Source organism: Drosophila persimilis, unplaced genomic scaffold, assembly GCF_003286085.1.
Source record: "Drosophila persimilis strain 14011-0111.01,24,50 unplaced genomic scaffold, DperRS2 tig00000000-arrow-pilon, whole genome shotgun sequence".
NCBI classification, from domain to species: domain Eukaryota; kingdom Metazoa; phylum Arthropoda; class Insecta; order Diptera; family Drosophilidae; genus Drosophila; species Drosophila persimilis.
This window is the reverse complement of record NW_020825288.1, coordinates 27,506,815-27,520,468: the sequence shown is the minus strand read 5'-3', so window position 1 is coordinate 27,520,468 and position 13,654 is coordinate 27,506,815. Positions and strand designations below refer to the sequence as shown.

At 45.8% G+C, this 13,654-nt stretch overlaps 4 protein-coding genes across 4 annotated transcripts; 2 read left to right on the top strand and 2 right to left on the bottom strand.

The window, feature by feature from the left end:
- Nucleotides 1-196: 196 nt before the first annotated feature.
- Nucleotides 197-7,493, bottom strand: LOC6594627 (probable multidrug resistance-associated protein lethal(2)03659). Its single transcript, XM_026994732.1, is given in 10 exon segments — nucleotides 197-440; nucleotides 442-1,642; nucleotides 1,703-2,196; nucleotides 2,254-3,845; nucleotides 3,910-4,091; nucleotides 4,178-4,380; nucleotides 4,453-4,612; nucleotides 6,749-6,834; nucleotides 6,906-7,044; nucleotides 7,445-7,493. Coding segments are annotated over 9 exon segments (4,239 nt in total). The 5' UTR covers nucleotides 6,983-7,044; nucleotides 7,445-7,493.
- A 646-nt stretch (nucleotides 7,494-8,139) lies between these two features.
- LOC6594626 (zinc finger homeobox protein 3) lies at nucleotides 8,140-9,401 on the bottom strand. Its single transcript, XM_002019436.2, has 2 exons — nucleotides 9,270-9,401; nucleotides 8,140-9,202 (listed from the first exon to the last, which is right to left on the bottom strand). The coding sequence occupies exons 1-2, from the start codon at nucleotides 9,331-9,333 to the stop codon at nucleotides 8,283-8,285; spliced, it is 984 nt and encodes a 327-aa protein (XP_002019472.1). The 5' UTR covers nucleotides 9,334-9,401; the 3' UTR covers nucleotides 8,140-8,282.
- Nucleotides 9,402-9,551: 150 nt separating this feature from the next.
- LOC6594625 (short-chain specific acyl-CoA dehydrogenase, mitochondrial) lies at nucleotides 9,552-11,046 on the top strand. Its single transcript, XM_002019435.2, has 3 exons — nucleotides 9,552-9,635; nucleotides 9,724-9,933; nucleotides 9,991-11,046. The coding sequence occupies exons 1-3, from the start codon at nucleotides 9,602-9,604 to the stop codon at nucleotides 10,962-10,964; spliced, it is 1,218 nt and encodes a 405-aa protein (XP_002019471.1). The 5' UTR covers nucleotides 9,552-9,601; the 3' UTR covers nucleotides 10,965-11,046.
- A 114-nt stretch (nucleotides 11,047-11,160) lies between these two features.
- LOC6594624 (zinc finger protein 224) lies at nucleotides 11,161-13,232 on the top strand. Its single transcript, XM_002019434.2, has 4 exons — nucleotides 11,161-11,634; nucleotides 11,685-12,464; nucleotides 12,524-12,598; nucleotides 12,658-13,232. Coding segments are annotated over exons 1-4 (1,254 nt in total). The 5' UTR covers nucleotides 11,161-11,632; the 3' UTR covers nucleotides 13,055-13,232.
- The last annotated feature ends 422 nt before the right edge of the window (nucleotides 13,233-13,654 follow it).

Here is a 13,654-nt window from a genome sequence, read left to right as displayed (position 1 = left end):
AGTCACTCCTCCTCCTCCCTACTATATTCCTTCGTTCTTATTGTCCTGCTGTTTTGATTTCTATAACTCCTAGTTTTTCGCCTAACAATTAGTTTGATTTGTTTTTGTACACAATTTGTAGAGGGATATGTGGTAGGGGGTACGGGGTAGGGTTAGTAAAAATTCATTCAGTGATTGGTATCCTGTGTATCCTGTGCTATCCTAATAACTTCTGCTTGGAGGCCTCCGCAAAGAGGAAGGTCTTCTGTATGCGCGCATTGGCCGCCGGATGATTCGTAATTGGTTCCAGTATCTTAAGTATATAGTCTTTGAAGGCCTTCGGTACGGCGAAATGTCAAGAATCCTTCTTGAGCCGCAAGTTATCATCATGGGCCTTTCGGGGAGATAGAAGAATACACCATTAAATACCAATAGAAAGACAAATATTAAGAATGTTCTGGCCCTACCTTTTGTGCCACTTTGAGCAGCGCATCGAATGTCGAGTCTCCCGTTTGCTTCACCATCGAATGGAAAACCTTCTTCTCGCTGGTCGTCAGCAGCTCAAAGGGCGATCCAAACTCCACCGCCTTGCCGGCATCCATTACCAGCACCTTGTCCGAATCCATTACCGTGTGCAGGCGATGGGCAATCGTCAGCACTGTGCAATCCTTGAACTTATTCCGAATCGTTGTCTGAATGAGGGCATCCGTTTGGGGATCCACATTGGCGGTGGCCTCGTCCATCACCAGAATGCGATTCTCGCGGAGAATGGCACGCGCCAGGCAGACCAGCTGCCGCTGTCCCACGCTAAAGTTGGTGCCTCCCTCGGATATTTTACTCTGCAGGCCGCTGGGCAGATCCGCGACGACTTCCTTGAGCTTCACTTCCTCCAGGGACTCCCACAGCTTGGCATCGCTGTACTCATCGAAGGGATCTAGGTTGTAGCGCATGGTTCCAGAGAAAAGCACCGGCTCTTGGGGTATAATGGAGATCTTGCTGCGCAGATCGTGCAGTCCCAGATCGTTGGTGTCGCGTCTGTCAATCACAATGGATCCCTCGTTGTAGGAGAGCCGGAACAGGGCATTGATCAGCGAGGATTTGCCTGCGCCAGTGCGTCCAACGATGCCGACCTTCTCGCAGCCCTGAATGGCAATGTTCAGGGATCGCAGCACATAGTCGGCGGCCTTGTCGGGGAAGTATTTCAGCGAGAGATCATCGAAAATGATCTTTCCCTCCTCTGGCCACTCCTTTGGCGGTTTCTTATTCGGTTTCGACTCAAAGTCACCCTCTGGCTCCAGATCCTCGTACTCCACCACACGCTCCACCGCTGTCATGGTGTTCTCCAGCTCCGCAGACTGTCGCATGCCCCACTGCACCATGCCCGTCATACCCATCGCTTGGGTAATGGCCAGACCCACATCGCCGCCATTCTCCGGGGAGAAAAGGAAGAACGAGAGCGTAATGACGGCTATGTAGACGACACAAACGCAATCCAGCCAGTAGCCAAAGGCGCGACTGGTGGCCAAAAACATGTAGTAGCCAGAGCTGTGCATATCCTGGTAATTGTCAAACTCTGCAATAAGTTCTTTCTGCGCTCCAAAGGCACGAATCGTTGCCAAACCATTCAATGAGGCACTCAAATGGGAGTAGATCGGGGATCGTGCTGTAAAGAGCGAAACATTAGATGATATGTCCATGAGATGCAGGACGAAAATCCACTCACTGACTGCCTCCAAACGCTTGACATCTCGCGAGGTATTCAAATAAAACGATCGCAGGACATAGAAGACGACACACAGGAAGAAGGTGGCCAAAATATACCACACATTGATGATGCAAAGGACAACGACTATGCCGAGTATCGCTAGGAATATCTGCATCACATCCATCATCACGGAAGGCAGTATCTCATCCACTTGTCCCAGATCCTTGGAGAAACGATTCAATATCCGGCCAGAGGGATTCGTATTGAAGAAATGCATTGCCGCGCGGGTCACACCCTTGAACATCGTATTATGGAGCGTTGTGGAGCTCCTCATGGCCAGGTAAAAGAAGAGCATGCTCCTCACGAGCGAGAAGACAATCACCGAGACATTGATGCCCGTAAAGTAGTAGATGTCCTTGGGATCTGTGTCGGAATTGATGCGCGTTTCGGGAAAAGCGCGACGCAGACGAGCCATAAAGGTGTCCCGCTCTGCTTCACCGTTTTTGTTGACCCTGAAAGAATTATTCATTAATGTTTGATTTTCCTGGCTTCGTGCTGATTTTACTCACCAATAGGACAGGAAAATGTCACCGCCCGAACCGAGGATCTGTGCACCAACACAGAAGAAGGCAAACACAATAAACAGACCATAGCCATTGGCCCCGAAATACTTCTTATACAGCGACAAGCCAATGCGTCCCTCCACGCGCGCCTCCTGCGTTTGCATGGGCGAGTCCACGACCAGAGACTCGGCAGCCGATTCCATCGAAGAGATGCTGCCATGACGATCGCGCAGCTTGCTATTCTGCCGCGACAGATCCTTCTTCTTTTCGGCATCGCCACTGGCACCCTCGTCCTTTTTGCTTGGGTCCGTCAGCATCTGGGCAAAGTCGAGGCCACTCTTGCACATCGACTCGTAGGTGCCCATGGCACTGATCTTGCCCTTGTCCATGATCACAATCATATCGGCCTGCTCCAGGAACTGAAGCTGATGCGTCACCAGGAGTACGATATTCTCGCGCAGGAATCCGCGCATGCACTGATCGAACAGGTGGCGTCCCACGTGCGTGTCCACAGCACTGAGAGGATCATCTAGCAGATAGATATCTGCCTTTCGGTACACCGCTCGGGCTAGACTAATGCGCGCCTTCTGTCCGCCCGAGAGGGAGGCTCCTCTCTCGCCCACAATCGTCTTGTCGCCGTACGGCAACAGCTCGAAGTCCCTCTCCAGGGCACATTTCTTGACCACAGTGCGATAGCGGTGCTTGTCCATGGGTAGGCCAAAGAGTATGTTCTGTCGCACGGTGCCCGTAAAGAGCCAGGGCTCCTGGGAGGCATACGATAGAGTTCCATTGACTTTGACAGAGCCCGCATCCGGATTAAGCTCTCCCAGAACCGCCTGAATGAGACTGGACTTGCCAGAACCCACTGGACCGATGACTGCCACCAGTTGGCGGGGCTTGAACTTCAGCGTGATGTTGTCCAGTGTATTTTCGTTGCTCTTTTGATCCCACTTGGCCTTCAGTTTGCTAATGTTGATGGTGGGCTCTGCCTCGCTGGTGCGACGACTGTTGGGCTTGAGGACGCCCGTGGCCTGGGCTATGGGTTCCGACACGAGTGCCGCCTTGCCCTGTTTCTGCTCATCCAAATCGTCCGACTTGTCCCGCACTCTGGTCTCCTCGTGCAGCATGAAGGTCTGAATGCGGCGAATCGACACGAGGAGCTCGGCAAACTGGGAGATACCCATGGGGAAATACACCGTCATGGTGTTCCTCAGGATGTTGTAGTACGCCGTGATCACGAAGGCCTTCTCTGCGGTCAGGAGCTTGCCCAGCAGCACGAATCCCACGAGGCTGACAAACACCGATATCCGTGTGACAAACATAATGAAGCTCTGGAGGGTGCCGCGTATATAGTTCACATTTCGAATGGCATTCATCTCCTTGGTCCGCACGTAGTTGATCATTTTGCTGAATGGTATCTCCCAGGCGTACATTTTGATCACTTGAATGCCCGATATGATCTCGTTCATCATCCGCACACGTTCGTCTGTCCTCAGGGCGGTGCGCAGGCGCAGCACGGAGGTCTTTTTGCCCAGATACGCTTGCAGGGGGATAAACATAAGCATCACAGCCACGCCAAAGAAAGCGGACACACCAATCTAAGAGATAAACCAATCGAAAGGGATTACAATGAGAGTGTTCTACTTGGTTGATGTTCCGTACCTCTCTGTACATAAGATATGTGATAATTCCAATCTCGACTGGGCCCAGCCATAAATAATTCATGTGTATGACCGACAGATCCAGCCGTCCCACATCGTTCGATATGAGATTAACCACCTGTCCGATTGTCGTGTCCCCCAGCGCTGTTCGACTCAGACGCAATGCCTTGCGATATATCATGCCTGCAACAACAGGAACGGAGAACAGAGAGATGATCATTTATCAAGTGCTTCCCTTCCTCCTGTAGGGGCCCGCTCGTTCCACTCACTTGTCATGGCTATCCTGGCCTTCATGCCCAGATGGAACATGCCCAGCATATAGGGATGCATAAGCAAGACGTTGAAGGCGCTGCACAAGATCACGCCCAAGGCGTACAGATAGGCTTTCGTTTGGTTCTCGCCATCGCCCTCCTGGTTGCTCGAATCCGCATAGAAGGCCACCAGGCCGCCCAGGAAAAGAGGTTGAGTGACGCTGTAAATAAATAATCATACAATAAAGGATCATAAATAACTCTCCAGTGTGTGCGTGTGGGCGTGGTCTTACCGGAAACCAATCTCCAGTATGAACAGCACTACGCCAAGTCCCGCCAAGCGCCAGCCAAAAACATCCACGGAGGCCTTCAGTAGGCTGGGTGTCTTCTTCTTTTTGCGTTTCTTCTCCACCTCCCGCTCCCAGGCTTCGCTCAACTGGGCGCCCAATGTGTCTGTGGGGCATACAAGATTAAGATATCAGAAAAATAGACTCCAAAAAGATGGAATGGCAGGGGGTTTCAATAAATTATTCGCGATAACAAACAACGTCGGAAAAAGAGTTTACTTTGTGCTCGGTTTTGTAATTGGCAGATGCGACAGATTGTTTATTATGATGCCACGTACAGATATGAGATATGTATACCCGAAAGCCATAAACAAGGTCTATCTAAGAAAAATAAATGATAAAGAAAACTACAAATGAACCCGAAATGTGTGGAAAACCGAACCGTTTTTCAATGCAAATTGAACTTAATTCGCCATCTGGAAATTTAATTTGTTTAGTCTCTGTTTAAATTTGGTGGGTGTTTTTATGGTATTTGAACATGTTTTTTTTACCTTGTCTTTTTCCTATATTTAAAGCTATGTTCTGGTATTTTATTTAGTATTTTTCTGGAATTTCTAAACCTTCTATTAGATTTCTTTAAAAAAACAATAATATTAATGGGTTTATTTGTACTCAAGGGGTAAGGGGTAATCGTTATCTATGGAGCTTAAATCCATTGAAAGATTTTAAAACAATAGCCAAAGATTAAGAACTATAGACACTACCTACCTAATCTTTGATACTAAAAGTCATTGTTTATTGCCATATACCACGTTGTAGAATCTCCATTGCCTATGATCTGGCTTCCAATCGTGAGTTATGGCTGGCAACAAAACCAAATCCCGACCACCTGCCAGCTGCTTCTATCAGGAAGGGAACCATATGACCAATCAGTGGGAATACCTTTTATATATGGAACTTCCGGAAAGCTTCGCCCTCGAAAGGATTAAAATTCCAAGGAGATTATTTAATGGCATATCAAGCATGATCATTCATTTCCCAGAGATATACGCCATTGCATAAGTCCCGCAAGCCAAACTACTCAACGGACTATCTATCTCTAGGAATAAGTATATAAACCACAGAGATAGCTAATTGTATTATATATGTATAGTATCTCCCTATCAACTAAGAGGAGTATAGGGCATGCTATCAATTATATTTAGGCAGAAAAGCAAATTAATTGCGGCAAAACGTACGCCTGTCAAAGTTATCACTCGTCAGGCGTCAGGGGATATGTCACATTTCTCGAGACAGTTTCGAACGATTTAAATAGTGTGTGTGAAAACTCAAAGGTCTCTCAAGGATGATAGACGATAAACGTAGCTTGGATATAAGATAAAGATAGTGATTATTTTATTCAATGAATGTGCATAATATCCCGCAAGGGACTATCTTATCTGTCGCGAGGATTAGAACGCCGTTTAGGGCACCCAAAATGAGCTCAATGAAACTGGCTTTTATAGGGGGGGACATAAAATGATCCTTCAAATTCTCAAACGGCATAACCAAAAATGTTCCCAAACCTGAAACTGAATCATTAAACTACATTTTCCAGTGATGGGGCACATGCTAAACCCCTATCTAATCGTAATCGTCGGTTGTGGTACCTTGAAGTGCCCCTGCTGTCGGTCTCTGCACTTGATTTGGGAAATGCTGTCTGCGAAGAGGGAGATAGTATTGTAAAGGTGCTTATAGCCTTTTAGCCCGCATTTGGAGAAGTAAGGAAGTGGGTCGACGACAGCCAATTCGATCCACTTCATGGCACTGTGGGATTACTCAGCTCTTCAGAGCACGAGGGACTAAGATCATTGAACATGACACCCAATGAACATTGAACTTTGATACGATACGGTCTATTGGCCTATTAGTCTCTGGAGAAGTCTCTTCAATTGATTGCCCCATCTATTGACCAGGTATTGGGTGCCACCTGACGTCACGTACACTATAAGCTTGCATACGTGCTGATAAGAATTTTCTCCTCTGTTCTCATTCTTCATTTCGTAAAACTCCTATCAAACACTCACGCAATGGATTTTCATTTCCTAATTAAATTAAAAAAGATAAAGATTATTTATTGAATGGGCCCCTGAAAGCTTTCCATCATTATAAATGGCCATAAATTATGTATAAGCCCATTTATTATGCAAGGCGGACTCCACCGCACATTCGATTGTTCTCTTTTTTGTTGGATTTTTGTGGGATTACTTTCCGAAATAAATCACTCAATTAGTCAGAAATCTGTGAATATTTAAACACTCACCCGATTTGTGCTCCTTCAGTGCTCGATAGAGATCGTTTTCATCCAGAGTTTTCTTGCGTCCCTTGAAAAATGTGGGCATGGCAAAGCTTGAAAGGGGAGCACAGGGGTTAATAAATAATTCAACTTAGGAATTTATATTTAAACGAAAAAAACTCACCAGAACATCAATGATGAAAAGATATTCGAGGTCTCGCGCGGATTCTCCGGCAGCTCATCGGCTTTCATTGACTGCATTTTGTTGGTCTAATTCTATCACTTCCTGGTCATTGGTCGGTTCTCTTCTTTAATATGTGTCGCTATAAAATGGATTTAAAAATTAGTGTTCCTCCAAAATTTGACCCATATCTGAGGGTATTCCTATCAAGAATGTGACAACACCTAACAAGCAACAGAATTTTTCTGATTGTAGACGAATGATGGCTTGATAGAACATTTTTCTGGTCTAGTGTTTTATTTGGACTATTAGTAGATTAGCGTTGTTTTTTATTCTCGTTTAGTTTCGTTTACTGGCGATAAAAGTGACGCGTTTTGATAGAGTTTTACGATCTGTGGCACAACACATTCCCAACGATTCTTCTAATGATCCTTCACTGATTTCTGATCACTTAATTTCCACATAAATATTACGAGTACATCCGTTTTAGAATTGGTTCAATTAATGGGAAAAACCCGTTGATGGGCAGGGCAGCCACTCACAGAGAATTGACACTTGGGCGGTGGGTATTGCGGCGGCAGCTTCTCGCTCACTCGGCTAACGGCAAAAACTTGGCTCGTGGCCAGTTGGGCCAACGCTTTTATAGCCAAAAAGGGGGAATGAATGCAGCACCGACTGCCGACAGGTTCGTGAGCGTCTTATCGGAATCGATGGGCGCGATCGTGCAAGTTGGGAGCGGGTCCAGCCAGAGAGAGAGAGAGAGCAGGCACAAGGTACGACGCACGAAGGTAAGGCGCTCTCCTGGTAGCTCACTGTATAAGTTTCTGCTGTTTGTTCCACTTCCTTCCTGCACGAACATGCACAGAACACATTCTCAACTAAAAGAACATCGCTCGCTCTCTCGTCGTGCACCAACATGTAACTGTTGTGTTCTGTTTGTTGTTCCTACAGATGCTACTGCATCTCTCTCCCTCTCTATCTCACACACACGTACACTTTTGGCCGCCTTTTAATGTTTAAATTTGTTGCACATTATCCACTTACCACTCACTCGCCTCGGCGGGCGGCAACACGATTCGAAAGAAAACAAAACGCAAACAAAAAATTAACGGCAGAAACAACAAATGGGAAGAACTTCAAAATTGACGGCAAATCAATAAGACAACAAAATAGGATTCCTATTGCAATGCTTTTTTACACGGTGTGCAAATCACTCAAGAAATGTGGGCTGGTGGTGTTAGTTACTGTTCAAACATAATTCAATGCTCTATTTATTTTTTTGTGCTTAATTTACAGTTTATGTGCAGAGAAAAACATAAAAAACGTTAAACAAAGTTCCCCAGTGCGTGCGCGTGAAATCTGCGCAGAAAAAGTGCTCTGCTAGTCGTTGCTCAACACTATGAAGTAATGTTGCTCCTCGCCCGTTTCCCCTTCGGGCAAATAAATGATCTCCTGGAAATCTGGTTCCTGCTCCACCACCACTTCCTCTTGCACCAAAGGATCGTATTCAATGGTCTCCTCGTACTCCAGCTCCTGTTCCTGCTGCACCTCCGGCTCGGAAGTTACGAAAGTGTCAGCATCCGGTAAACTGTCAGACTTTTCTTCCATATCCTCGATTTCCTGAACTCTTGCTTGGTGCTTTTTCGACTTTTTGTGGCGGAGAAAGCTATATCGAGTGTTGGTTTGGTATTCACAAAGGTCGCAGTAAAACGGCGCATTCCAGGGCAAGACCGCTTCGTCCTCAGACTCTGGCGGTGTGTATTCTACTTCGTCACCCTGCGCCATGGGTCCGGACGTGATGATTTGATTGTTCTGCTTCATGATATCCATTATATAGCGATGCTTTCGCTTCGTCTTGTGCAGCTTAAAGGATTCTTTGCGGTGTGTTGTGTATTCGCAAGCCGCACAGGTGTACATGACTCCATCGGATTCCTGCGATGATGTGGTGTCACGGCGCGCCGATTGCAATATCTTAACTTTCTGTTTTCTCAGTAATGGATCCCCTTGTGACTCCACCTTGCATCGATGTTTCGTCGACATATTGTGCCGGTCAAAACAGAATTTCTTCGCTGTCGTATACGAACACAAGGGGCAGTTGTACAAAGGTCTCTCGAAATCCGAGTCCGAATCGGCAATATTCGCCATGTCACGGATGTGCTTCTGCGAACGACGGTGTCGACGCATATCCCGTCTCCTGTCCGTCTTGTAGCTACAGCCCTCAATCATGCAAACGAGTCGTTTGGTTTTATTCACCGGCTTGTCTTCTTGTATCGGTTCTTTGGGTTCGACGTCTATGAATGCTGCACAATCACAAAGCAAAGTGATACATATTATTCGTTTGCCAACTGCCTGTTGCCATGTACTTACATTCCACCTCATCGTCGGTCGCATACCCGAGCGGTTCTATCTCGAGGAATTCCTCCTCGCTCATTTTGGCTTGGCTTTTCTGCCGATTTGTTGATTTTTTTAATAATAAAAGGAGCTCCCACGCGAGCCAGTGTTACCAGCAACAGAAAATACAAAAATACTGAGGGGCAACCTATCGGCAAAAAATACCATAACAACAATCTGTTGCTTCGCTTTGGTCACATTAATTATTTTTAATTTTAATTAATTAACAAGTTTTTAAGTCGTTTTTAGACTGGTTTTATGCAATATTTAAAAATTATAATTAGTTGAAAATATAACCAGCAGCCATCATGCAGTCTGTCCTCAGCCGCTCCTTGAATATAGGTATGCTGAAGTGCCCATGGACTTTGATCTCGATCGGTCGAATCGGCTTTTTATATGCAAGATCTTTAATGATAATGCTCTCCCCCAGCACGCAGATCCGTGCCGATGCGACAGATCGCCTCCATTGCCGCACTCCCCGACACCCATCAGATGCTGCAGAAGACCTGCCGCGACTTTGCCAACGCCGAACTGAGTCCAAATGCAGCGAAATTCGATCGAGAGCATCTGTACCCGGCGCAGCAGATCAAGCAGATGGGGGAGCTGGGCGTCATGTCGGTTGCCATACCCGAGGAACTAGGTATTTACTGTGGGAAAAGCCCTCTATAGAAGCTACAGGTTGTCTCTGGCTCAACAGGTGGCACTGGATTGGATTATCTGGCGTATGCGATAGCCATGGAGGAGATCTCTCGCGGCTGTGCCTCTGCTGGAGTCATCATGTCGGTCAACAATTCCCTGTATCTCGGTCCACTACTGGGCTTTGGCAATGCCGCCCAGAAGGAAGCCTTCATCACGCCATACACGACGGGAGAGCGAGTTGGATGTTTTGCTCTGTCGGAGCCGGGCAATGGCTCGGATGCCGGTGCTGCCTCCACCGTAGCCACCGAGAAGGGGGATCACTATGTCCTCAATGGAACCAAGGCATGGATAACGAATGGCTTTGAGGCGGGAGCAGCAGTGGTATTTGCCACGACGAACAAGCAGCTGAAACACAAAGGTATCTCTGCCTTCATTGTCCCTAAAGGCTTGAAAGGTTTCTCGCTGGGCAAGAAGGAGGACAAACTGGGCATCAGAGGATCCTCCACGTGCCAGCTGATATTCGAAGACTGCGAAATCCCCAAGGACAGCATGCTGGGTGAGCCGGGATTCGGTTTCAAAATTGCGATGCAAACATTGGATGCCGGACGCATTGGGATTGCCGGCCAGGCATTGGGTATTGGTCAGGCCGCTTTGGAGCTGGCTGTGGACTATGCTCAGAAGCGTCAGGCCTTTGGAAAACCCATCTCCAAACTGCAGTCCATTCAACAAAAGATTGCCGACATGTCGCTGGCAATGGAATCGGCGCGACTCTTGACCTGGCGTGCCGCCTGGCTGAAAGACAACAAGCAGGCGTATACAAAAGAGGCGGCAATGGCCAAATTGGCAGCTTCTGAGGCGGCTACCTTGTGCTCCCACCAATGCATTCAGATTCTGGGCGGAATGGGATATGTCGCAGATATGCCAGCGGAACGCCATTATCGCGATGCTCGCATCACGGAGATCTACGAGGGCACCTCTGAGATTCAGCGTTTGGTTATTGCAGGCTCCATTCTCAAGGAGTACGCTAGTTAAGTGAAAAGATCCGATCGTTTTTTAATCAAGTAAAACGTTTTTAAATGTGGAATATTTTGTATACAAAAAATTGTGCTTCTTATTTGTCCATTTGTCCTTTTATTTCAGTCAAATTTCATCAGGAAGTGAAAAAGCTGTAGCTTTACAGTTTCCTTATTGAAGTGCATGAAGTGCACTTTCAATTTGAATCTTTCGATAGGCACCCTGCATTCGCGCCGCAATTACTGTAATGTGACATTGATCACTGTATCGCCCAAATGATCACCAATCAGCTGAGTGGTGTAGTGCTGCCAACCTGTTTAGTGTTGTTTGGAAAAGTGCGCGTAGTTTTAAGACCGTACAAAAACCATCCACAAAATGCATTAAAAAACCTCCCATGTGCGTTAGTTTGTGCTTTTATCATACAAAATTAACAAGATTTATAGATGCCTTTTGTATAATTTGAATAGTAGAAACTGGCATACTTTAACCCCTTATACCGTTTTAAGCTACAGCTGAGCATATGGCCTGCAGTCGGAAATCAAAAAGCGCATGGACTCATCTTTTCTGCCGGAATTCAAAAAACAAGTGCCACGGATGGCGAAAGTGTGCCGAGTGTGCCTGGATTCATAACTGAGTACCACCTGAAAAGACATACCACCAGTCACAAGAACAACCAGACGGCCGAAATGTAAGTACTTGGCTTCTAAAACCGAATCATTGCTAATTTTCTCATTAAAGGAGCAAAATAAAGCCTCTTGGAAGTAAGAACACGTATCGTAGACCGTCGCAGCAAAATAAGACTCTAGAAGACCACAACAATGACCGTCCGGAAAGCATTTGTCCCAGAAAAATTCGTAGTACCGCAGAACTTTTGTGTCCGCAATGCTATAAATGTTTTGACTCACAGTACAAGCTCGAATTTCACATTAATAAGACGTGCCATAAATGTCCCCAGTGCTCACGCTTTTATGTAAACGAACGTAGCCTAAGAAGACATCAACAAAAGCACATGCCACTGGCAGCCTTAGAGTGCACGCGCTCATTCCCGAACATGAATGAGGCGATACAGCACCATGTCAAGCAAAGCGGCGTTGGCCTGTTTAAATGCCAAGAATGCAATGCGGAATTCATCGACATCCTTTATCTGCAGATCCACAGTAAAGAGCACTTTAATGAACATGGTCAAAGCAGTCTATTGAGACATACCAAGGACGACATTCCAATGGCAGCCTTAGAGTACACGCGTTGCCCGCACTCATTTCCGAACATGGATGAGGTGATGAAGCACCGTGTCAAACACAGCGACGTTGGCATGTTTAAATGCCAAGAATGCAATGCAGAATTCATCGAGATACTTTATCTGCAGATCCACAGTAAAGAGCACGCTGGTGAGCAAGGCCAACTGGAGCGTAGCCAAGGAGGTACGCCCCCTAGTGCCACGAAACAGATCGACTCGGACTCCGAGGAGATTGATTGTGAAATGCTCTCCTGCAGTGACAGTCCACCATTGGTAAAGATGTAGGTTTTCAATCATCGAATGATTAAATAGACATTAAATACTTTTTTATTCACATCAGGATGAAGCTCACTGACCCCGAACCTGCTATATCAAACCCCACGAAAAAGGACTGCACGACCGAATGCTTACCAAAGTGAGTCCATCTTTTCCATTATGGATTTTCGTCTTAATGTGTATTTTATCCCCAACCAGAAAACGGAATATTACGTGTCAGGAGTGCGGTATGAAATTTACGTATAAAAACATGACTAGGCATATGCGTGTTCACACTGGCGAGCGTCCCTTCGAGTGCACGTATTGCGAGAAGAAATATACGCGCAAGATTCACCTAGATGAGCACAATCGTATTCACACTGGCGAACGTCCTTACGGGTGCTTGACTTGCGGCAAGAAATTTATTCGCAAGTATTCTCTGGTTAAGCACATTCGGGCCCACACTGGCGAAGGACTTTTCGATTGCTCGCAGTGCGACAAAAAATATAGAGATAATTACGCGCTAAAGCACCATTTTCGTAATATTCACAGTGGCGAACGTCTTTACGAGAAACATAAGCAAGGGTGCTCCAAGAAGAAGGAGAAAAGGCTTTGACGAAAGTTCTTAACTTGAGATACGCGAAAAAGGCGTCGAACAACAGCAATATGCCTGATTGTGTCCGATTTCTATTGCGTCTTTAATTTTCTGTTTGTCAAGCTTTTTGCTGGTTAATGATGAAATGACATTTATTTAGAAAACACTTAAGAACTTGTTATATTATTGAATAATTCTTTTGTTACGCTTATATTTCCTGTTTTTGTTAAATATTCTTACAAAACATAATCTATATGCTTTACATTATAATACTTATATGTATGTAAATATTAAATAAGGACTTAAGTTCCAATTATTCCTCAACATGGCGCGGATTGTGCCATTTCCCTGTGGAAATGGATATTATAGAATTGAGAAAATTTTTGTCATCTCAGGCTCCATTATATGCAGAAACTGGTCAGTCTCTGTTTTAAAGGTATTTCAACGATATTTTGAAGGTTTTGGTCTTCTTACAGAAACCAAGAACGGGTATCGGGATCGAGATATACTTTCAAGACCTTAATCATATGCATTAATATGTCTAAAACATAACAATCTGACTTAATTTCTTAACAAATTACGTTTTAAAACAGTTTCTTCATATTATATTAACCAAATAGG

Bases quoted from the DNA above. Each gene is read 5' to 3' on its own strand.
- LOC6594626 (XM_002019436.2), bottom strand. From the start codon at position 9,333: ATGAGCGAGGAGGAATTCCTCGAGATAGAACCGCTCGGGTATGCGACC. The intron at 9,203-9,269 runs GTAAGTACATGG...GTGATTGTGCAG, and splicing joins GACCGACGATGAGGTGGAAT to CATTCATAGACGTCGAACCC.
- LOC6594625 (XM_002019435.2), top strand. From the start codon at position 9,602: ATGCAGTCTGTCCTCAGCCGCTCCTTGAATATAG. The intron at 9,636-9,723 runs GTATGCTGAAGT...GCTCTCCCCCAG, and splicing joins CAGCCGCTCCTTGAATATAG to CACGCAGATCCGTGCCGATG. The intron at 9,934-9,990 runs GTATTTACTGTG...CTGGCTCAACAG, and splicing joins TGCCATACCCGAGGAACTAG to GTGGCACTGGATTGGATTAT.
- LOC6594624 (XM_002019434.2), top strand. The intron at 12,465-12,523 runs GTAGGTTTTCAA...TATTCACATCAG, and splicing joins AGTCCACCATTGGTAAAGAT to GATGAAGCTCACTGACCCCG. The intron at 12,599-12,657 runs GTGAGTCCATCT...ATCCCCAACCAG, and splicing joins ACGACCGAATGCTTACCAAA to AAAACGGAATATTACGTGTC.